Raw genomic sequence first — 24,264 nt, 5'->3', positions numbered from 1 at the left:
GTAGAAATCTATGGCTAGTAGAATTAAGGACAACAAGAAGTTTAAAAAAATATATTATGAACAAAAAGAATCCTGTATCAGAGGGGTAGCTGTGTTAGTCTGGATCTGTAAAAGCAGCAAAGAGGCCTGTGGCACCTTATAGACTAACAGACATATTGGAGCATGAGCTTTCGTGAGTGAATACCCACTTCGTCGGATGCAAGAATCCTGATAATGGTACTGGTCCATTACTTGAGGGAAATGGTAGTCTTAACAATAATCCAGATGAGGCTGAAGTAGCCAAAAATCTATTTCTGTTCTCTCTCCAAATACAGATGCGATAGTCCCATCTTATGGCAATTCTACCAGTATCACTAAAGGATGTTAAACTGAAGCTACTGAAGTTAGACCATTTTTAAAATCAGCAAGTCCAGACAACTTTCAACTAAGAGTTTTAAAGAGCTGGATGAGGAGCTTGCTGGACCATTAATGTTGATTTTCAGGTCTTGGAATACTGAGGGAGTTCCAGAAGATTGGAATAAAGCTAATATTGTACTATTTTTTAAAACGAGTAAACAGAATGACCAAGATAATTACAGACCTGAATGCCTGACATCAATCCTGGGCAAAACAATGGAACCTGATTAATAAAGAACTAAAAGAGGGTAATGTTATTAACACAAAAGAACATGGGTTTATGGAAACTAGATCACTGAAAACTTTTGCAGATGACAAAAACTAGGGGAAATGGTAAATAATGAAGAGGTCACTGATTCAGAGTGATCTAGATCACTTGGTAAACTTGTCGCAAGCCAACAATATGCGTTTCAATAGGGCTAAGTGTAAATATCTAGGAACAAAGAATCTAGGCCATACTTACACGATTGGAGACTCTAACCCGGGAAGAAGTGATTCTGAAAAATATTTGGGGGCAGTGGTGGATAATCAGCTGAACATGGGTTCCCAATATGACACTCTGAACAAAAGAGCTAACGAGATCCTGAGATGCGTAAACAGAGGAAACTTGAGTAGGAGTAGAAAAAGTTAATTTATCTCTATTCTTGGCACTGGTATAACTGCTGCTGGAATACGTCTAGTTCTGGTGTCCACAATTCAAGAAGGATGTTGATAAATTGGAGCAGGTTCAGAGAAGAGCCATGAGAACAATGAAAATATTACAAAACATGCTTTATAGTGATGACTCAAAGATCTCAATCTATTTAGATTAAACAAAGTGAAGGTTAGTGGGTGACTTGATTACAGTCTATAAGTACCTACATGGGGAAAAAATATTTAATAATGGGTTCTTCAATCTAGCAAAGAAATGTATAACAGTCCAATAGCTGGAAGCTAGACAAATTAAGACCAGAAATAAGGAATAAATTTAACAGGTGAATAAGTAATCACTGGAACAATTTCCTAAGAATCCCAGTGGACTCTCCATCACTGACAATTTTTAAATCAAGACTGGATGTTTTTCTAAACAATGTGCTCTTGGAATTATTTTGGGGAAGTTCTATGACGTGTTATACAAGAGGTCAGACTAAATAATCATAATGATCCCCTCTGGCCTTGGAATCTATGGAGGTTTAAAGTAGATATACATTTTAATAAGTACACATTTAGGGTTTCAACTCAATTGTTTTGAAACAGAAAGCATTTATCCAACAGGCTGCATAGCAAGTTAGTTTAAAGCACAGCCCATAGAATACTGGAAAGCTTAAAAAAATGACAAGAGAAAACAGAAAAAGGACAGGAGATAAAATGTATAGGAAAATGAAGGGATTGTGACATACACCAACACAGTTGTCATAAGGGGTCACTTCAGAGTGGGGAAAGTTATTGGACACTGATCTGATTTAAATGGGAAATTGTTGAGCACTGGTTCCCAAACCATGGTCCACAGAGAGCCAGCTAGTTACTTTGCGCTGGACCTCTCCTCCTTGTTTCTAGCTACCAAATTCATATTGAGGAAAAAAGCTAAAAATACAATAAATACTTTCCTAATATTACTTTTCCATGTAAACAACTGCTGTAGTTGCCACAGAGATGTTATTCTATTGCCGGGGGGAGGGGTAGGTGATCTACATGATCAGGAATAGGAAAGAGGTGTTGCATGAGACGCTGTCCTACTAAGAGAAGGTATAAATCAGGGGTTCTCAAACTGGGGTTCAGGACCCCTCAGGGGGTTGTGAGGTTATTACATGGGGGAATCACAAGCTGTCAAGCTCCACCCCAAACCCCAATTCACCTCCAGTGTTTATAATGGTGTTAAATATATAAAAAGTTTTTTTAATTTATGGGGGAGGGGGGGAGTCCACACTCAGAGGCTTGCTATGTGAAAGGGGTCACCAGTAAAAAAAGTTTGAGAGCCACTGGTCTAAAAGGCAGGGATTGTGTTTGTTTTCTATACAACAGATATATAAAATCTTAAATTTAATGTGTGAGAAGTTTGAGCACTGCCCTAGCTTGTTACAATATCTATTGCAGGCAGTATTACCAGGAATTAAGATTTATCTTTAGGGAAAAAATAGCCAAATTGTAGAGATTTCCCCCACACACACTTGGTTGTTGTTTTTTTTTTGTTTGTTTGTTTTTAAGTATTCAAACTTTGTAATGAAATCTTTAAAGTGTTTAGGCCTCTAAAAGACAGAGATCCATATTCTTTCTGTTCTACTTACACAACTTGCCTTGACAGTAATGCGCAGTCTGCTCAATGATCAAAGGGAGAACAAGGGCCCAAAAGAAACTTTCAGTTGTTGGTACTGACAAGGCAATACACCAGATTCTTCATGAGGTACTGTTCTTTGTAAATGGTAATGATGGCACACTTTCCCCTCTCCCCAACTTGGCTTCTGTTACTACCCATGACATTTGGTATATTACACACACACACACGTAGGGCATGATCCAAAGTTTATTAAGGTGAGTAGGATTCTTTCCATAGGACTGAACCAAAGCCCATTGAATATAGAATACACAACACCTACTAAAGCATGGAACTTAGGTTTCATATACTCTTAAATCCACCTTTACAGGATCTCTGGAATCCATTGCTTATTTGTCTGATGTGTACATGCAGGAGCTTATCTATACCCATGTTCTCACCAGCACAATTCTCTCTGACATAAAAAGGACTCTGCCCTGGGTAAGGATTGCTGGATAGAACATCACACATTCCCATGCAAAAAATCTAATACAAATTTAAATTTGTAAGTGCTCACAAGCAGTAAACTATACCACACAAAATAACTCATTTTAAACTTCTTGTTGCTAAAGTACCCAAAGGCCATAGTAGTTCATATACTGTGAAATTTCAGTTTTGAAAGCAATTTTCTATACTTCTATGACTCACAAAGCTATCTGAAATCACTAACTCCTATTTGTCTCAGATTTTCATATGCACAAAACTATTGACTAAACTTCTCAGTTTTGGAAAGAAATGTTTCAAGTTGCCACAGTGATTGTCTGCTAATTATCCAGGCCCACATATGTGTCAGTAACATATGTTTCTCTAGAACAAGCAGATTTTCACAAATATGCTATATAAAAGTGATATGTAAGTTTAAATAAGTTTAGGCTTGCAAATGATGACGTGGTCTTCGCAATTTGGTTGGTGGTGCTCCTCCTCCTGGATTAATACTGAGACACTACCCTACCATAGCATAAAGGGGCACTACTGTACCGGAGGGTTTTTGGATGTGACATAAAAATCAAGGTCCTGACCATCTGTGGTGAGCCAAAGATCCCATGGCATTTCATATATGAAAAGGGCTGTCCTATTCCCCACAAATACTAGCCAGATTCCAATTCAGGTAATTTTAGCCTAATATATCACTATATTTTCAGCTGTATAAAAGTATTCTACACTTCGAGATCCTAAGCTATTTGATATGGCTCTCATGCCTTGTTAAATAGTTGACAAGTTTCACTTCACACCTGGCTGCATGTGAATTGAGGTGGGGTAGAAAAAATAAAAACAAAATTTGTACACACATCTATGGCCCAATCTTGCCGTGTGTGTGTAAAACTCCCATTGAAAAATCAACGGGAGTGTACCTGCATGTGGACTGGGACTGGAGCGGTAATTAGTACAAACAGTTTATTTATAAAAACCATCTGAGACCCATTTGGAGGAAAACTGATATCTATATCCTATTCAATATTTATCTTTAGCACATGTTCTGTAAGAATGAGCTGAGTTTCTGCAAGAAAATCAAGTACTTCAGGATAAGAAATACTCTATTACAACCTCTCTCTTCATCATATTGAGGAATCATCCCTGGCTGGTATATTGATTTTGTAATGTTTAAATATAATAGAAAATAAGTAAAGTTTAGAAAAAAAAAAACACACTAGACTATGTCACCACAGTATAAAACTAAATGAAGTGATTTCTTATTGACTATAAAAATACATTTGCCAATAGTAAAGTTACTAAATGATTATCTATCAAGATCACAACATGAAATAATGCTACCTCAAAAACTACATTGAAGGACCAGACACTAAGTTAAATGTAATTCTTTCATTTTGCAAGACAGATTGCCTCCATCATATATTGGATTTCAATGGTACTTTGCCATTAGTCCAACAAATTCAGAGAACAGTAAATCCCCAGTTCACACATTTTCTGCACGAGTTGCTAAAAGAGGTTTCCACTAAGCCCATTAGTGATGACTTTACACTTGCGTAAAAAAATTATTATATATAGCAGTACCTAGTGTGCTAAAATGATTGCTTTGTTATAAGAGAAAGGATTCAGAACACTAAAACAAATGTGTCTGTTCTAAAAATTGCATGCCTTTTAGATTCAGTTCAAAGTGCTCTTTCTTCATTTATGCATTTTTGTATAAACTGGAATTTTATATTTACCTCAGCAAATCAGTCCACTAATAAGCATCAGTCATCAACACCTAAGTAAAGGCCTGCCATTTGAAACAGCTTTGATGTGACTGAAGACTCACAGTCATAAGCATGACAGAACAGCTTAGCTATTAAAATGTTTTATCTAGCAAAGCAATGTTCATCCTAATTGACTGAAATACTCTTTGAACACTATTATTGCAAGGCCACTTCCCTGCACAGTGTTTTCATATGTAACTACCTGAATTACATCCTGAGATCCAGCATAACTATATCAAATCTTCTTATATTTTCTTACACACATACTTTTGTCAAGCGACCAAAACAATAAAGCTGACTGTTATTTTTACTACCAGTTCCTTAGTTAACTTGATACCGAAATGTACTGGATTCATCATAGGACCTAATCACATCAGCCACACTATCAGAGGCTCATTCACCTGCACATCTACCAATGTGATATTTGCCATCATGTGCCAGCAATGACCCTCTGCCATGTACATTGACCAAACCAGAAAGTCTCTACACGAAAGAATAAATGGACACAAATCAGATGTCAAGAATTACAACATTAAAAAACCAGTTGGAGAACACTTCAACCTCCTTGGTCACTCTATTACAAACCTAAAAGTCGCAATTATTCAACAAAAAACACTTCAAAAACAGACTCCAATGAGAAACTGCAGAACTGGAATTAATTTGCAAAATGGACACCATTAAATTAGGCTTGAATAAAGACTGGGAGTGGATGAGTCATTACACAAACTAAAATATTTCCCCATGCTAATTTTCCCCCTACTGTTACTCACACCTTCTTGTCAACTGTTTGAAATGGGCCATCCTGATTATCACTACAAAAGTTTTTTTTCCTCCTGCTGATAATAGCCCACCTTATTCAATTAGTCTAATTAGAGTTGGTATGGCAACACCCATTTTTTCATGTTCTGTGTGTGTGTATGTATATACATATACACATATATACATACACACACACACAAAAATATCAATCTTCCTACTGTATTTTCCACTGCATGCATCTGATGAAGTGGGCTTTAGCCCACGAAAGCTTACGCTCAAATAAATTTGTTAGTCTCTAAGGTGCCATAAGTACTCCTCATTCTTATTATAAAAACTGCATCCCATCAGCTACTTCTATAGTGTTGTAAAAAGAAAGTTTGAGAGAATGGACCCTTACCACATGCAATGCTGGAAATCAGTTGGCAAAATTGGATGAGAACTATCCATCTGCATTTAGTCTGACTTTTCATTGCAAGCCGTACTATTCCAGGAGCTCCTTTAAGTACTGCTGCACAACTCTGGCATAATTCCAATATGACTGTTATGTCAAGCTGCCAGATAAGAATTCTGGAGCAGCCATCTGAAAACTACTTTACAAAATCTGAGCTACAAGACAACAGGGTTTTTTTGCCTACATCATTACTAATTTTAAATCAAGTTTTAACTCACTATAAACAAACATAACTGACAGAAAGGCAAAGCATAAAGTCATAAAAAAAAATGTCGGCTAGCCAACTCCACCTCATTAACTTTTCTCTGAAATAAAATTTAAAAAAAGCAAAAAGACCAAGATCTGCAATATTTGTACTTAAACATTTTTCTCAAAGTTATCAATTTGTAAGGAAAAGCGTCAAACACACTAATAACTGTCACCAAAAAGATATTTTCCAGGATTGTAAACAAAATGCTACTGATCTGACTTTTATCCTATATCTAATAACTTCGTCTACATTTCATTAGTGCTGTATTTTAGCAAGCCTCTCCTTATCACCACTGCTATCATTTAAGTGATAACAAATTTTTGCATCTACAAACAATGGTATCTACAGTCCTTTATGTCAAAAATCACCAAAGTAAGTATTTACCTTGAAGGAAAAACTGAAATTTACCTCTGGTCCTCTATGTAATTTCCATATGCATTTCAAATTAATAAAATCCATGTAAACTTACCTACAGTTTGGAGGAGGGTCTAATGTAATTTCTGCAAGTTCTTTCTGAATTCTTAAGAGAAAAGAAACAGAAGTTATAAAGAATACTTCTTCTTAAATGGATTTCCTCCAACTTTATGAAAAATATCTACTGTAGTTAATACTAAGATATATAGTTAGTTCTCATCTGTAATGGAAAGTTGATGTCAAAGTTTCATAAAACCGCTTAACAAAATATTTGACAAAAGTCAGGCTGCAATGTCTTTTTTTTTTTGTTAAGTTTTTAATTTTCAGTTCACCCAGTTCTGTTGGGAGTAAATTTGGTCCTTTATATGTTTAAACCTAAACCAAATATACATAACCTCCCCCACACTTTTTTTTGGTGTGGCACACACAATCTAGTCAGACCCAGCTCATAGATCTTATTTAAAAATCGTTACCAGTGTTTTGTCAGAAAGGATGCCGAATGAACCAGCCTCATAAAAGAACCAGATTATGTCTGTGGACAGGCTTATTATGGTAAGGCAATGCATACACTGAAAAAAGTGACCAAAATTTTGAAAAATTAGGGGTCTAAAGATACAGACTTCATACGCTGATTTTCATATGTGCTGAGTACCCCACAGCTCTGAAAACAGACTCCGATAACCCAAGCACTGAGAATTCCACAGAGTTTGGCACATCGTAGTGAGGGCTGCATCCCTATGCCAAGTCCCAGAACAGTAGCACAACTATGATCTATGGCATTATATTTCTTTATCTTCCCCATCTGTGCTGGGCCATATCATCCCTCTTCCCCCAAATGAATTTAAAAAAGTATAAAGCAGGAGTCCACCCATCAGTATAGATTTGACAGGGTAGCATGCCATCTATAGAGGCTCTCCAGACCACACACCCTGTAAACCTAGTCACATCCATCCAAAACCTGACTACAAAGGTGTTCAACCACAGCCTGGAGAGTTTTCTACAGCATCCAGGGGGAAAAAGGAATAATTCAACATTGCTGAATGCTCTCCCCCGTTCTAGAGATCTGGGCTAAAGAAGCAGGTATTCAATGCTTTTATCACCTCAATGAAGAAAATTGGAGTGGCCAAATTACCTTTCCCCAAGATACATGCTAAATCTTAGCAACAGAGAGCTCAAGCCTGGCCTAAGGCACACGTGTATCTTGTTATAAGCCACCACCACATATTCTACACACAAACATGAGTAAAGAAACTGATTTCCCCCAAGGTAAACATTCAGATATATTAGAGCACTTAAGATAAAAATAAGCAATTTATTCTAATTCTAAGTCCTGGATGTGGAAGATAATCTCAAATGCCCAGATTCTTAAATGTACCAATGCCTAATACTTTTATCACCATATCTCCTAGGAGCTTTAGTAGCATACATCTCTTTTTAAACAACACGTTTCAATTCCATCAACAGTCAGTGTCTATATCCCTTTTGAAAATGAGATTGAGATTTCTAAAACAGTTAGGCAATGCTCAGCACAGCAATGACTAAATACCTTTTTAAAAACTAGGCCAAAACCACTATCAATACTCCTCTTGTTCCATTAAGAATGCATTTTGTGATTCATTTGTTTGTTTGTAGCCAAAGGGTACGTCCAGACTACCCGCCAGATCGGCAGGTAGTGATCAATCTATCGGGGATCGATATATCACGTCTCGTCTAGACACAATATATCGACCCCCGAACATGCTCCCATTGACTCCAGAACTCCACCAGGGCGAGCAGTGGAAGCGGAGTCGACGGGGGAGCCGCAGCCATCGATCCCGTGCTGTGAGGATGGGAGGTAAGTCGAAATAAGATACATGGACTTCAGCTATGCTATTCCCGTAGCTGAAGTTGTGTATCTTACATCGACCCCGCCCCCCAGTGTAGACCAGGCCTAAGAAGGTAAAGGAACCAGCCAAAAATAAAATGCTACCTCCTATATTAGTCCTATTCTCAAATAACTTCGGGAGGATGTGTGTGCACATGTGTGTATATGGGGTTGTGGGGAAATTTGCAAGATACTTCTGCGCAAGGAAAGAAATAAAATGGGTTTGATGATTCCAATTGCTAGAGAATGTAAATACTTCACTATATTGTATATTTCAATAGCCGGTATCTACCTCAATTAAAAACCATTAAAATTTCTTAACTGATATTTGGAAAAAAGTAATTGGAGAAATGCTAAAAAAAAAATCCACTGTAAAAAAAATATGAGAATTTTAAGTGGGTCAACATACCAAATACTACCATTTTTAAAAAAAAAAATCTTTGCTAGACTTCTCTCTCCTCTTCTCCCCACCTTTAAGTATTAAAAGTGTACTTGGTTTTACTTTTATCCCCTAAAAATTTTTTTTCTCCATACTTAAAATATCCTTTTTCCAGTTCAAAATTATATAAAATCCTATTTTGCTTACAAAATTTGCACATCCCCTCATTTAGATCACGTGAACACTTACGTAGAAATATGTAGAAAACATAGAAATCTCCTTCAGTTTTGTGGCGTATGTATTTTTCTCTCTGGCAAGTTTAACTGAATGGCACTGAAAATGCACCACATCTAGGACTATACCAGGGGTGGGCAAACTTTTTGGCTCAAGGGTCACATCTAGGAATAGAAATTGTATGGTGGGCCATGAACGCTCACAAAATTGGGGTTTGGGTGTGGGGGGATGAGGGCTCTGGTTGGGGCCAGAAATGAGGAGCTCAGGGTGCAGGAAGGGGATCCAGGCTGGGGATGAGGATTTTGGGGTGCAGGAGGGTGCTCTGGGCTGGTATTGAGGTGTTCAACAGGCAGAAGGGGGGGGGGTCAGTGCTGGGGCAGGGGGTTGGGATGCAAGAAGGAGTCTAGGCTCCGGTTGGGGGTGCAGGCTCTGGGGTGGGGCTGGGGAGGAGGGGGTTGGATGCAGTAGGGTGCTCCAGGCTGGGACCGAGGGCTTTGAAGGGTGGGAGGGGGGATCAGGGCTGGGACAGGGGATTGGGGCATGGGGGGAGCTCAGGGGTGCATGCTCTGGGTGGTGCTTACCTCGAGCAACTCCCAAAAGCAGCGGCATGTCCCTTCTCCAGCTCCTATGCGGAGGTGCGGCCAGGCAGCTTTGCACGCTGCCCTGTCCACAGGCACCACTCATGCAACTCCCACTGGCCATGGTTTTCAGCCAACGGGAACTGCAGGGGGGTGTGTGCTTCGGGTGGGGGCAGCATGAAGAGCGTAGCACCCTGGCTGCCCCTACACTAGGAGATGGAGTGGAGCTATGCTGCTGTTTTCGGGAGCTGCGTGGAACAGCCACCCACCCTGCTCCCGTGCTGTAGCGCCAGAGTGGGGCAAGCCCCAGACCCTGTTCCCCAGCAAGAGCTCGAGGGTCAGATTAAAACAGCTGGTGAGCTTTAGTTTGCCAACCCCTGGACTACATCCTCATTTTGAACACCTATATACAGCAGCTGATACTTCATCATATCACGAGGCATATGAAACATTAAGACAAGAATGAGAACAGACATTGCCCCATGTCCTAAACTACAAATCTTCCATTTTCTGTATCCTTCTACATCTAACTTCCTCCCCTTCTTTCCAGAAGGGAGAGGGCAAGTTGTGGGTGTCTCTCCTGCCCTCACCTCATATTAGGCCCTAGTACAATGATTAGAGTCTTCTGGTTGATGTCGATAGATCTGATTATTTTTTAAAGATGCTGTTAGGACAAACATGAGAATATTTGTGCTTAATTGTCTTAACTGCTATTTGTTTTGCCGTTTCTGGCCCCTAGAAGATGAGCAGAAGCAAGAATTTCATTGGGGATGAGATGGAGGGAAGAAATCACAGTACCTTGCACCTCTAGCCACAAAAATGAAACGGCACGCTACCTTGTATTTAAGTCCTGAATATGTGTTACAGTAGCAGGTGTTTGAAATATAAATACCAACTGTATTTGAATTTTATTGTTGAAATTGCATGTAAATGACCAGATCATGTACCCAAAGTCCCTATATTAATGGTCTCCTACATGTAGATCAACTTTACTACACACAGACCGTGGTAGTGCTGCCAATACTCTGTTGACGGTCTCCCTGGTAAACTCATTTCAGAAACAGACAATGGAGGGGAGGCACATAATTCCTTGTTCATGGTAAATCCCACGGAGTTAGTAAAGGATATACAGACTCTAGCAGTATAACCTATTCTGCAGGGACCCTTCAATGGTGAGAAACCCTAGTAGCATGGCTTCAGTGGAGCTACACCACCTGAGAGTGGAGTGGATAATCCAGAGACAGCAGAGGCACAGGAACCAATACACAGATTGCTGTAGCCTCTGAAGGATCCCTCAGAAACCACAGGGTTTCCTTCCTCCCCCTTGGCAACTATGCCCATGGATTTTGTTGCCAACAGATTTTCTGCCCAAATGTATTTATATTTAGCAATGCCAGGCTGTATTATACAATAAAAAATGAAAATACATATCAGTTTTAATTTTTATTAGTACTATTATGTTATTATTTGACTGGTGAGAGAGAAGCATGCTCTAGTAGTCAGAATCCAGGACTGGGTACCAAGAACACCCAATTTGCAGCGTCACTCAGATGCTTCTTTTATGGTCTTAGAAAAGTCACAACCTCCCCCTCCGTGTTCCCCCATTTTACAGATGGGGTAAATACTTATCTACCCTGAAAGGATTAGCTAATCTAGGACAAGCTTTTTCAAATTTAAAAGTGCTGTCCAATATTATCAATAAATATGAACTATTGCTGTAAGACTAGCAGGATTGCTTGCTGTCACTTGTAAAGTAAGTACTCTAGCATTTTTATGAGGAAAAGATTGAGGACTGAATACGCTAGAGAGGCTCAGGTCCTGCTATTTATTGGCATGTAGTTATTTTTCCTAGAAACTCATTTTATTGCTTCCATTTTTCTGGGTTATGTGCCTCCCTTCACATAAACATTAGGCAACCCAATAACCCAGATTGGAGAAAATGTAGACCACATTTTAAAACAGGGCAAACCCTATTATATATTTCACTCTTTCAAAAGTTGCGACAGAACAGAGTCCTTGGAAATTGAACTAAGAATGACTGTTGAAGCAGGAGAACAGAATATATTAGGAACACTTATAAATGCCAACTTAAAAAAAATATTCATGGAGTTGTTTTCCTTTTTCAGTATTTTGTCTGTCACTTTTGGCTTGTCAAGTATAATACTTGTTGCCAAACATTTAAAAATACTATTATATTATGGCAACCCTCTCTGTTATTTAGAAAGGTTATGGATGGCCCACTTCTCTATGATTGTATTTCAACAAACAAAATATCCATGACTTAGTTGATGTTTTAATATCTTTCCAGGAACAAAAGGCTACATAACTCAGTTTCATAAATTCACAGTTCAACACAAAAATTTGCAGACCAAAGACAAAATGACAGGTTTTAAACTAGCAACCTCAAGAGCAGAGAGCCCATCAGAATACTATTTCTATCTGTTAAGCTATTATGCTAAGCAAGAATGGATACACTTCTCTCAATCCAAAGGTCGTGCTAAGATTGGCTATTTAAGACATAAGATACCTTCTCTTTTTAAGGACAGCAATTCAGTTTCATGTCTGACCTGTAATTATGATGTGCAGTGTGAGTTTTTCAATCCTGACATGTTAGGTAAGGAAGGTTACTATTTAAGGTGACACCCCCTGGGTAAGGCAAATGGAAGGAATGGTACACAATATGACATATACTGTAAGCTATTACCTGTGTAGCAACTAACCCTAGAAGTAGTCACATTGAGGGACACTGCAATATGAAAGGTCGCAATAGTATTCTGCCTTTTTGATGCATCTAAATCAGTACTTCCACTGATGCGAATAGCAGAAAGCCTATATTTTTTAAACAAAATCAGGCCTTAGTTACCGGTTAATATTCAGTCTAAGGAGGCAAAAGGCTACTTGCAATAAAATTCTGTTCTATCCAGGTACTTCTATCGCACTAATAGCTATGGTTTCTGGGCATCTTAGATGCCTTATCAGCTGACCCACATATCCCAAACTTATCACTCTTCTACTGGAACCACACAAAGAAACCCACTAAATGAGGGTGAGGAGAAAAAAGAAAAAGGAAAAATAGAAAAACAAGTCAACACAGAATGCTGACAGAAGAAAACTCAAAGTAAGATGAACATTCTATGACTGCAATATTTGCAATTAAATTAACCACCAAAAACTAATTAAAAAGAATGTTGATAATGCTACATAACTAACAAAACTCAGGAATACAGTGAAGCACAAAATGCCTCACACTTCCCTCAAAATCAAGCCATTTTAGGGAGCATTAAATTGCCGAGGTAGCGCCCTACAGAGAATATATATTATAGAACATCTTGGAGCACATTTCACACATAAATGAACATTTCCTTCTATTGATTTATATAAAAAACTAATATTGCTGAAGTGACTTATAAGTGAAATTACTTTTAGAGTCAAATTTATAATACGCAGCAAGAAAACTCATATTACAATTCCTTAGATCTTAATTATAATCTGAGATACACGGGGTAATTATTCAGGATAATGTATCTAAAAAAAAAGATTGCTACTACACTTCCACATGCACGAATAGATTTTTCAAGGGTGTGACAATGCATGACTTCCAAACTCAGATCAGAATGAAGCCTGCAGTCTGTAGACTATAATTTAGCACTTGGAATAAGACTAAACTCCAGAGTTGTATTAGTTTTCCAGTGCTGTCTAATAACTATAATGCATGTAAAAGCTGGATGCTTTAAATTATTCTACCAATTTCAATTGTGTTGATTCCTGATTTATTTTAGAGTTATTAAAAACAGTTACTGGATGAAATTCTGTCCTCCATTATGCAAACTTTATTGGGATTTTAGAGTAACGACTGGATTCAGTGGGGTTACATGTACGTAACAGAGAGCAGAAATTGGTTTCCGCAAAATATGTGCGCAGTCTTTCTTCACAATCAACTGGTAAACTCACTATTAATTTTGAAGAGGTGAACATTTCAAGTAAATTGCTATACCTCTAATCCTGCAAGCAGTCCTATTAAGTCGTGTTTACAGAAACCCAGTACTGGGTCGCCTTGCTCAGCACCCAGGAACCCTAGCGGCTCTGGTCAGCACCACTGATTAGGACGTTAAAAGTCCCATTGGTGGTGCTGCCCAACTAAGGCAGGCTAGTGCCTAATTGTTCCAACACTGAGCTGCGCTCCGGAAGCGGGCAGTGGCGGGTCTGGCCTCTAGGTAGGAGGGTCACGGGGCTCTGGTTGCTGCCCCTGCCCTGAGCACCGGCTCTGCACTCCCATTGGCCTGGAACCGGCCAATGGGAGCTGGGGGGGACAATGCCTGCAGGTGAGAGCCGTGCGGAGCCGCTTGCATGCGTCCGCCTACGAGCCGGACCTGCTGCTGGCCGCATCCAGGGTGCAGTGCAGTCCATGGTTTGAGGACAGGCGGGAAGCCTGCCACTGCGCCACTGACCAGGAGTCACCAGAGGTAAGTTCATGACCCAACCCAGGGCTCCAATCCCCTGCCACAGCCCTGAACCCCCCAAACCCAGAACCCCTTCTTGCACACCAAACCCCTCATACCTGGCCTCATCCCAGAGCCTGCACCTCCAGCCCAGAGCCCTGTCCCCCTGCCCCAGCCCTAAGCCTCCTGCACCCTAAACCCCTCATCCCCAGCCCCACCTCAGAGCCTGCACCCCAGGCCCAGAGCCCTGACCCCTTAGAATCATAGGCTATCAGGCTTGGAAGAGACCTAAGGAGATCATCTAGTCCAACCTCCTGCTCAAAGCAGGACCAATCCCCAGGCAGATTTTTACCCCAGTTCCCTAAATGGCCCCCTCAAGGATTGAACTCACAACCCTAGGTTTAGCAGGCCAATGCTCAAACTACTGAGCTATCCCTTCCCCACTTCCTGTGTAGGGATATTAAATAAGGTACTAACAGTGATTCCCCCAAGTGACGGTGACCTCCCAGTTTCACCAAGTACAAAAATCTTTTAGTTCTGTTAAAACTTGTAAGCTCCTGTCTGCAGGAACCATTGATTGTATCTGTCCCGTGAAAGATACTCTATTACTATGTAAAACTTACAAACAAGTTAATTGACTTTGTTCTTGAAGTAAACACTATGCTAGCCTTAAGCTGTAATTGATACAATGTAAACAAACAGACCCCCCACCCTCTGTGATTACAGGGCCAGTAGTCTCATAGGAATTAACACACACCCCAAAAGTAGTGGAGACAGTAAATTAAAATATGGTTAAGATATGGAACGTATGTTGACGAATGCTTGATATACATGAATGGTTAGGGAGGTGCCAGCCTAGAAAGGGAGTATCCATCGGCCGAAGAATGTGTCAAGTGGACCACCAGACAACCCCCGGAGGGTAAACTGGGATCCACCCCAACACCTGGAAGGATGAGAACAGTGTGGAGCCACCAGGAATGTGCCATCTGCTGATTGAGTCAGCAACAGCAGGATGAAACAGCTCCCATAGACTAACATAGGAATTAATTTCTACAAGAATGAACTCCAAAGACTGAGGACTTTGAGTCTCTGGTTCTGCTGCCAACCTCCAGGAGCATAAGGTGCATCTGACACAGACTCGGCTCCATCCTCATGGCCAAGATACCGGGTCAGTAACTTGGCATGAGCAACTTCTAGGCTGGTAACTAGAACACCTATACAGAACTTGAATGAATGACTGTGTGAATGAAATATACGTAAGTGTGTGTGTGTGTAAGGAATAAGTAGTTAAACAGCGACGTTTGCTTTTATCTTTTGCTTTATTATTATATTTACAATAAATGTGGCATCTTTGCCTTATCCCTCTTAAGATCCTGCTGGTTTTTATTCTATTGGTATAACACCTGCACCCTGCGCCCCTGCCCCAGCCCAGAGCCTCCTCCCACACCCTGAAACCCTCATTCCTGGCCCCACCCTGCAGCCCTCACCGCCGCATCCCAACCCTCTGCCCCAGCCTTGAGCCTCTCCCACAACCCAAACCCCTCATACCCAGCTTCATTGGGTCACAGGCACCACCAATTTTCTTCAAGTGGGTCCCCAGAAAAAAAGTTTGAAAACCACTGCTGTAAGGTGTTTGTCTTAATATCACATATTGATTTATTACATCCAGACAAAACACAACGAACCAAAGCCCAAGCAATCAGTTATCACCCACCAACCAACCAAGTACCTTTCAAATTTCCTTCCCCCCCCCCCCCAAGCTACTCCTTGCAAGTGGTAAATAAAAAGGCAACAGGACACTTTAGAAGTTTACTTTCTTCTCCATATTCTTAAAACATTCCAACAGATTTTCACATATGTTCAAAACAGCCACCTCATCAAGCTAAGAACTTGTATATTAAATTTTCAGCCTAAGTAATTCGTAAGTGGAGTTACAAGCCATTGAAAATGGGGTTTGGATAAGAAAGTAGAAACAACTTTAACTGAAGTGACTATGCAGTTACCAATGTTGATAAGACTAACATCTAAATAAGTCTCTTACTACTTTACAGAAATATTAAACTATAAATATATTTAAACATATCCAAACACTTTTAAGAAGCATAGTTCTTGGAAAACACATTTCAACTTTCACATTCATAATTTTTTTTTGATAGGACTATACATGTAAAACAGCAGTTTTACAATCTGATTGGCAAATGTATCTGTCTGCAATTGGAATAATTAGTTTCAGCAGAAACCACAAGCAGATATGATTACATTTTAAAAGGTTTAAGTAATTTTATCATTGCTAAATGCATGTTAATAAGAGCTCTAAGCTTTGAAGACACAAAACTAAGTATAATAGCCCAACTTCTGACATCATCATTAATTTTTTAATACCGTAGTGTCCACAGGCCCCAGTCAGAATCATGGTATCATTGTTCTAGACACTGTACAAACACAGGAACATGCAGGCTCTGTTCTAAAAAGGCTACAAGACAACAAGTATATGCAACTATAGGAGATGATTTGTGAGCATGGGCAAGGTTAGAAGTAGTAGCAACTACAAAGACCAGGTATTTGCACAATTTGCTTGTTCTAAGTTATTAACAATCATTCTCCTCCCTTTAGCTATAAAATATTAAAAGTTAGATATTAGTATCCCCACTGATCCTCTGCCAACTGATAATGGCTAGATAATCTTCTGTAAGCATCATGGTAGAAGTGGACCTTGAGGAAAGATTTGAAAGGCAGGGGAGGGAAGAGGGCATTGGCTCCACAGGCTACATAAAGGAAGATTATCCTTGAATAAAATGAAAGCATGAAGATACACAGAAAAAAGGACAAAATGAGTGATCAATACTGGCATCACTGGCAGGATGGAGAGTGACTCATTAAGATACAGGAGGGGATACGAAGGGAGGTTTAGATCTGTGAGGCTGGTACAAATAAATCATATGCTATCAAGCCAAGGTAAGGTAAAATGTATGAATTAAAATGTACACACACTAGTATTTGCAGCCTGGTGCCACATACCATATTTACAGGAAACTCCAAATGAATGCAAAGGGGGCCTGATTCTCCTCTCCTTTATACTAGTTTTACAACAGTAACTCCTAATTTAGACTGGTGTAAATTAGTGACGAATCAGGCTCAGAGTTCTGCATGAGTTAGGTCTGCAAATTTGGGTTCTATATAAACTCTTAAATTTGCACTGTATTTGGGTTCCCTTTAATAGGTTTTGAACATTGCTGCCTAAAGTAATGCTGATGCGACAGAGCTTCCTCTGCACAGTCCAGGCATGCCAATGAACCAGTGACTGATGTGACAGCGTGAGGTCACTTAAATAGCTATTCTCCAATTCTACCATTCCTCTCGGGAAGGGGGAAAAAAAAATCAAAAACAGAATTAAGACATTCCATGGTTTAATATAATGAAACAAAAACACATTTGTTCTGACTTGACCATGTGGGACAAGAAAATGCGGTACTTTGTAGTGACAGGTATTACAGTAGTCTCCTAGCACACTGAATTACTGACTTGTCTGAAATGTTTATGGTTAATTAACTCTAAGTTACACTGACAAGTTTCTCTCTCTCTTTCTTATACACACACTTCATAAGAATACAAAAAACTGCCCGAGTTACACTAAGAATAAAACAGTGTCAGTTTCTATCATGCAAGCTAATATTAAACCCAGGTGAAAACAAACCAGTCTGTCAAAATAAATAAATAAAAATGAAGCAGCAGCATACAGGTCATTTTGGAACCCCAATCAAAGAACTAACGTACAGATTCAATTATATTGTAATAAAACAATGAATTAGGCTGATGCCCATCTTTACCAAAAAAAGGGCTACAAAGAGCAGGGTACCTTTTAGCACTAGTTGATAGTTTAGCGGCTGTTTTGCTAGAGATCTTGCCCTCCTTCTTCTTGGGTTGAACCTGCTCCCTTTCTTGCTCTTGCTGAACACCCTCACGTTGGTCTCCATCAGAGCTGCCTCCACTAGTGCTTGGGCTATCATCAACTCTTTGCCCTTCAGTGGACATTTTAGACTCTGGGCTAAAAAAAGACAAAGGTGAGTAAGGAGTCTTTTCTTAAAATGTCTGATAGTATTGTTACTGACTTTTCTTTTCTTTTTTTTAAATAGAGATAAAACAGGGTGAAAAAAAATCACTTACTTAATACAGTACTCTTTATATTGCACTATTTTAGTCTGCAGTATTGAAGAATCTAGCCATAAATGTCTATACAATAACTCAAAAGATAGTCATTTTACACCAACTAAAAAGTATACAACAAAATATGAAAAACCCTTTTACATATATGAAAAATATCTAAAGGGAGATAACATTTATTCTGGGTAAGTGGCAAATAAAACAGAATGAGTAAGACAATCCAGTGTTAATGGAGTGGATAGCTCAAAGGATTGGTGATGGGATGAAGAGTCTTTCACCTCTAGGACACTGGTTCAAATCAGGTCCCTTTTGTTAGTAACTGGAAGTCGTTACTATTTTAAGACCATTCATTAGCCCACACATAAGAAGTCTGGGCTAACTCCAACTCCCGGTGGATGGGTTTCCACTTTATAGAATTCACATTTTGGTTGGCACACTTGATGGAGAAAGTTCCGTTTCTATGTCCTTTTAAGCCTAACGTTTCGTAGCTAGAGATGATACTCCCACACCAGGGAGTAAGCACATTAGTGGGGAAATGTAAGGAAATCTGCACTGCTGAAGCCTGTTTGTGAGCAGAGGAGATCAGACTATAAAACTGTCAATGAACACTAGTCACCGAGAAATCTAACTTTATCTCAATATATTTTATATGTCTAGTTCTCACACTTGTAATATTTAGCTATAGTCTTCTTTTCTTCCTTCACTTTAATCACTGCATTTCTTCAACTATAGACTGTTTAAATTAAAATGGTTGAAGTTAATATTATGACTTCTCTGTTGTAAATTAAGGCTTTTTCTTGGGGGTTAGATCTAAGATTGCCAGATGCGGTGGCATTGATTGCTAACCGAATCTATAAGAAATCTGAAGCAACACTAGAAGGCCCTTTACCTCAGTGACATCACTATGTTCTCTTTGTGATTTTTTATTAAAAGAACAACTTTAACAACACATAGGGCCAACTTTTGCTCAGTTACATCTGTGCAACCTACATGAACTCAGTGGAATTGTACAGATGTAATTAACATCAGAATCTGATCTACAGTGCACAATGAGGTTTATGTTCAATATTGTTTTAGTCTGTGAACTTTGTCTCGTTTATCCTTTTAGCCATATACAGAAACCATACGCAGAACACCAGTTACAGAAAACTGTACATCTCAATTATAATATGCTGCAATTTTCTCTCAAGAGCCTAAATCAGGATTCCAGACTGACTCTAAAACAGCAGTTCTCAAACTGTGGGTCAGGACCCCAAAGTGGGTCACAACCCCATTTTAAAGGGGTCACGAGAGTTGGCATTAGACTTGCTAGGGCCAAAGCCCAAGCCCCACTGTCTGGGGCCAAAGCCTGAGGGCTTTAGCCCTGAGTGGTGGGGCTCAGGTTACAGGCCCCTTCCCCCCGCCTATGTCTGAAGCCCTCAGACTTTGCCTCTGCCACACACGACAGTGGAGCTCAGGCAGGCTCAGGCTTCGGTCCCCCCTCCGCAGGTTGTGTAGTAATTTGTTGTCAGAAGGGGGCTGCACTGCAGTGAAGTTTGAGAACCCCTGCTCTAAAAAATATGATGTAAAATTTGTGATAGTTTGCTCATATAACCCACTAAAAGTTTAACAATTTGTAACTGAACATTAGGATGCAAATCTTATATCCAGACAGTACTGCCACCACATATATGGAAAGAGGACAGTGGAAAGAAGAAAAAACTTCAGTGTCACTGAGGTGGCATTGGAAGAAGAAAAAAAAAAAAGTAAAGCAAACAAAGGACCAAAAATTGTTTAGTTGCATACTGAAAAGAAGAATGTTCTGCAGTTAGAAGCATTACCAAAAATCTTAAATGTATCAAAAATAGTATACATGTTGCTTAAATAATGGTCTCCAATGAGGGCCCGATACTTTCATTTGAATTAAGTCCCTCCGCTTAATTTATATGACTGACTGTTTATCAAAGCAGTTAAGGTTTGGAGGGGTGGGATTCAGAATTCTTAGAGAGAACACCAGTTGATTATGATGGAAGCTAGAATAGATTAACCTTAATCAGTATCAGCTCTTTTTTTGTTTTGATTATGAAAATGGTTATATTGTACAGACTTAGTGTTGCATTTAAGAATGGAAAATGATGCATTATTTACTTCTATAGTTAAGAGTAAACAATTTTTTTATTTCTTAATTTTTTCCTACAGCAGAGACATAACATTGTCTTTTCCATATTTCACATTTTACACAAGTTAATCTTTATGTATCTACATTCCAGTTGTCAAGTCTTAAGGGAGAAAAACAAAGCTTTAAGTTAATAAACACAAGCTACTGTATATACTGATAGCTTCAAGATTGTGTTACAATTATTAAATGAGACAAGGTGGGCAAGGTAATATCTTTCATTGGACCAACTTCTGTTGGTGAGAGACAAGTTAAAAAATTACCTCACCCACCTTGTCTCTCCAATATCCTGGGACCAATATTGCTACAGCTACACGTCATACAATTATTAATTGCACATTTTGACTCTGCAGCTACGTAGAGATATATTTTCTGTTTTTATACAGAAGTAAAACAATCTAATATTTCCTTAAAACATTTGAGATATTCTTTATTTGCCCTGCAAGTTCGGATATTGATCTCCCATTAACATTTAATTTTAGAATGAGAGGATTATCCATACAACATATGTATACTTTCTAACTGTTGGCCAAAAAAAAAAAAAAAAAAAAATCAGCAACATTTTTTAATTAAGCTTATGTCCACAGAAGGTCTGCTGTGGATGATTCTGCTATATATATTACTATTATCCAAGAACTGCTGTACTCACTTCGTGAGTTCAGGTTACTACCCAACAGACATATGCAGAAACAGTAGCCCATAGTGTATAATTACTGTAACAAATAATGCCAGCTTTTACAACACAAAAATGTTTAAATCTGTCATTTAATGTCTGGCTATTTTCTTATTTTGCTCTCTCAGAGGCAAATATTTTCCATACTCTCCCTTTTATTTTATTTAAATAAAAATCAAGTTATATTTTATTTAAGCATCGAAAGTTAAATTTAACCTCAATAAAAGGATATTTAAAAGGGTCTGTGAAGTCAGACCTTCAAATATGTGGCCAAAAGAAGAAAAACAACGAACAACAGGAGAGTGGAAACATCAACAGGGGGAATGACATTGTGGGAAAACATTTCAGTGCAATTAAACAAACACACACAAAATATTTCTTGAAGCCAAATATCCCCAAGACTCATCTCAGTGCAAAGAGAAAAGCAAAAGACTGTGTCCAATTCTCTGGACTGCTAAATTATGCCACATTCAAAATTGAAACCCTCTGCTGCCCTTGTGTTACGAGAACTGGATGGAGGGAACAGAAGGGGGATTAAAAGTATTTCCCTGAACACATCATGATTCTTCAGAGACCTTGGTATCAAACCCCATCTATAAATTTGAAGTCAAACATGTTCAAGAGAACCTACTTCTTCCATTTATCCCATGCTTCCCCTCCCCCCAAAAAATCCAAACAAACAGCAGCTAGGGAAAGAAATCCTGGCAATGTGCAGATAGGTCCTGAGGGCAGCTGAGCCAGTGATGAGGTCTTTCTAAAGCTGCCTTAATTCCTATAAGCAAAGATAAATTGAACTTTTCTGCTGGGTCCATGAAAAGAAGCAGCAGGAGCAGCCACCTCACTTGATCTTCATTAGAAACCATAAAGGGCAAAAAGATCAAAACATTTCAGGAGAGAAAACAGGAGGAGTCCGATTTCTAGCCAGCCAGGCCAGTGTCTATGGTTGAGAGAGGAACCCAGAAAGAAATAAAAAGCTGCTTCTGCAGCTCTAGACTGAAACACACACACACACACACACCTCGCCTATTTTCCTGCTGCCTGGAGGGGGAGGGGGAGGCACATGTCAGAGACACAATGTGCAATAATTATGCAGTACTAGAAGATAGCAGGAGACTGAAACAGGCACTTTTCAAAATGACATTTATCCTGCACTTTCCAGATACTTTGTGTGGAGGAGGACAGCAGTAGGGAGAAGGAGGAAAGAGAGAGGATGGAAGGAAAAGGATTGGGGTGAGAAATAGGTGACAGTGGATGATGGAAGGAGAAGACTTTGTAAGGAAGGCACAGGGGTTATATGAGGAAGAGATGGAGGTTGGGCAAAATGAGCTAAGGGATTACTTTGCTCCTGTCATCGTGCAGTGGGGTGGTTTAGATCCATCTCTGCTAGAGAGGGGGCTGTTGCATAGGGTACAATTCCTTACTCTGAAACCAGTCCTTGCTTGTATTTACCAATTCCCATCTTTATGTATTTCTGGAAGGGGGAGGGGTTGCTCCCCATCCCACTCCTCGGGGCAAGGGGTTATAACAGTGATAACTGGGAGATAAGTGGATAATGGGGGAAGGAATTATTTGATCCCTCTATGTGTTTGTGCATGAATGCAGAGAGAGAGGATAAGGGGTGTTTAAGAGCAGGGTACTAAGGAGAGGAAAGGGTATTTCTAGGAGATAGAACGGTAATGGAGAGGAGAGCAAACGATACAGAAGTACTGGTGAGGATACAGGGATGATAAGAAGGGCAAAAGAAGGTGGCCTTTGCCTGTGTGGGGGAGTATTGTAGGGGAAGGAGGTATTGCTGGAAGATGCAGGTGTTCTTGTAGAAAGACAGAGAGAAGGCATTTCTAGGACCCTGGGAGAGGAACAGAGGCAGGAGGGATGTGGTGGGGGGGTGGAAAAGGGGGAATTGATGGGGCTAAGTCAGGGGATATGATGGGGGAGAGGGTGGCAGGGGGATGGATGGATGGGGCTATTGCAATGAGATGTGGTGGGATGTCAGGGCAGGTGGATGTGGTAGGAGTGAGAGAGGGAACATGAGGGGTTTGGGGAGCTGTGGGATGGATGTAGCTGGGGCAGAGGACATGGGGATGGATAGACAAAGTTGGCTGAGGGACACAGGGACAGACAGATGGACAGGTCAGGGAATGTGGTAAGGGCAGGAGAACAGATGGATGGGGCTATGCCGGGGAGAGAGGGTAGGGAGGATGTAGGGATTGGTGGGGCTATGGCTGGGGGATCTGGGGATGGATGGATAGGGCAGGAGGATGGGATGAGGAGGTGGCAAGGGCATAGGGATGGATAGGGCTATGGAAAGGGGATGGGGTGGGGGGCCCAAGGGAGCAGGGGGACAAGTGGGGATGGGGATGTAGAGGGGTGGGCTAGGAAGGAGGTGGTGGTGCCAAGGGGTAGGGGAACTAGGCAGGGGGAGCAGGAGGTTGAGGGACAGGCAGTGCCGGGGTAGAGGAACGGGGCAGGGGGCTGGGAGGAGCAGGGGATGTGGTGGAGGGGACAAGCAGTGGTGGGGGCAGCTGGCTGTGGGGGTGTAAGGTGGCGAGGGCAGGAATTGCTGGGGATAAAAGGGATGAGTGTGGGGGCAGGAGGGCGCAGGGAGCAGGCGATGCCCTGGGTGGGGTGCAGTGGGGCAGGAGGATGTGGTGGGGGGCAGGTGGTGCCGGGAGGGGGAGCAGGGGACGGGGGCGTTACCTGCAGGCGCAGGGCTAGGGCTGGTGCCGGCTCTGGCTGCGGGCGCTGCGCTGCACGGCACGGCGAGCGGGCGGCCCGGCTCGGGCCAGGCGAGGGGTGGGGCTGCGCGCTGCCCCCTCGGCTACTGCTGCCGCTGCCGCCGCCGCTGCCCGAAGAGAAGTGAAGCTGCCGCCGCGCGCACCCAACCCCGCCGCGCGCGCGCTCCCGACAGCCAATGAGCCCGGAGCTGGCGGTTCGGGGGAGGAGCGGGCTCGCGCGCACGTTCTCAGAGGGGGAGGAGAAAATGACAAGCGAGCGGGCGCGGGCGTGGAGAGGTCTGGCGGGAG

The 24,264-nt window shown here is 40.7% G+C and overlaps 1 protein-coding gene across 4 annotated transcripts in view; it reads right to left on the bottom strand.

The window, feature by feature from the left end:
- Nucleotides 1-24,264, bottom strand: part of LOC120396698 (ubiquitin-conjugating enzyme E2 E2) — a 310,840-nt gene that overhangs the window by 283,022 nt on the left and 3,554 nt on the right. For 2 of the 4 annotated variants that reach the window (XM_039521735.1, XM_039521738.1), the window contains exons 2-3: nt 18,109-18,297; nt 6,814-6,864 (exon numbers count right to left, since the gene is read on the bottom strand). In XM_039521735.1, the coding sequence (XP_039377669.1) occupies nt 6,814-6,864; nt 18,109-18,297 (240 nt within the window). Of the gene's footprint in view, nt 1-6,813; nt 6,865-18,108; nt 18,298-23,938; nt 24,085-24,264 lie in introns of those variants that run through there. The other 2 variants (XM_039521737.1, XM_039521736.1) reach the window with 2 other exon arrangements.

This window comes from Mauremys reevesii, linkage group 2 (assembly GCF_016161935.1).
Source record: "Mauremys reevesii isolate NIE-2019 linkage group 2, ASM1616193v1, whole genome shotgun sequence".
Classification (NCBI taxonomy): domain Eukaryota; kingdom Metazoa; phylum Chordata; order Testudines; family Geoemydidae; genus Mauremys; species Mauremys reevesii.
This window is presented reverse-complemented; position numbering and strand designations above follow the sequence as displayed.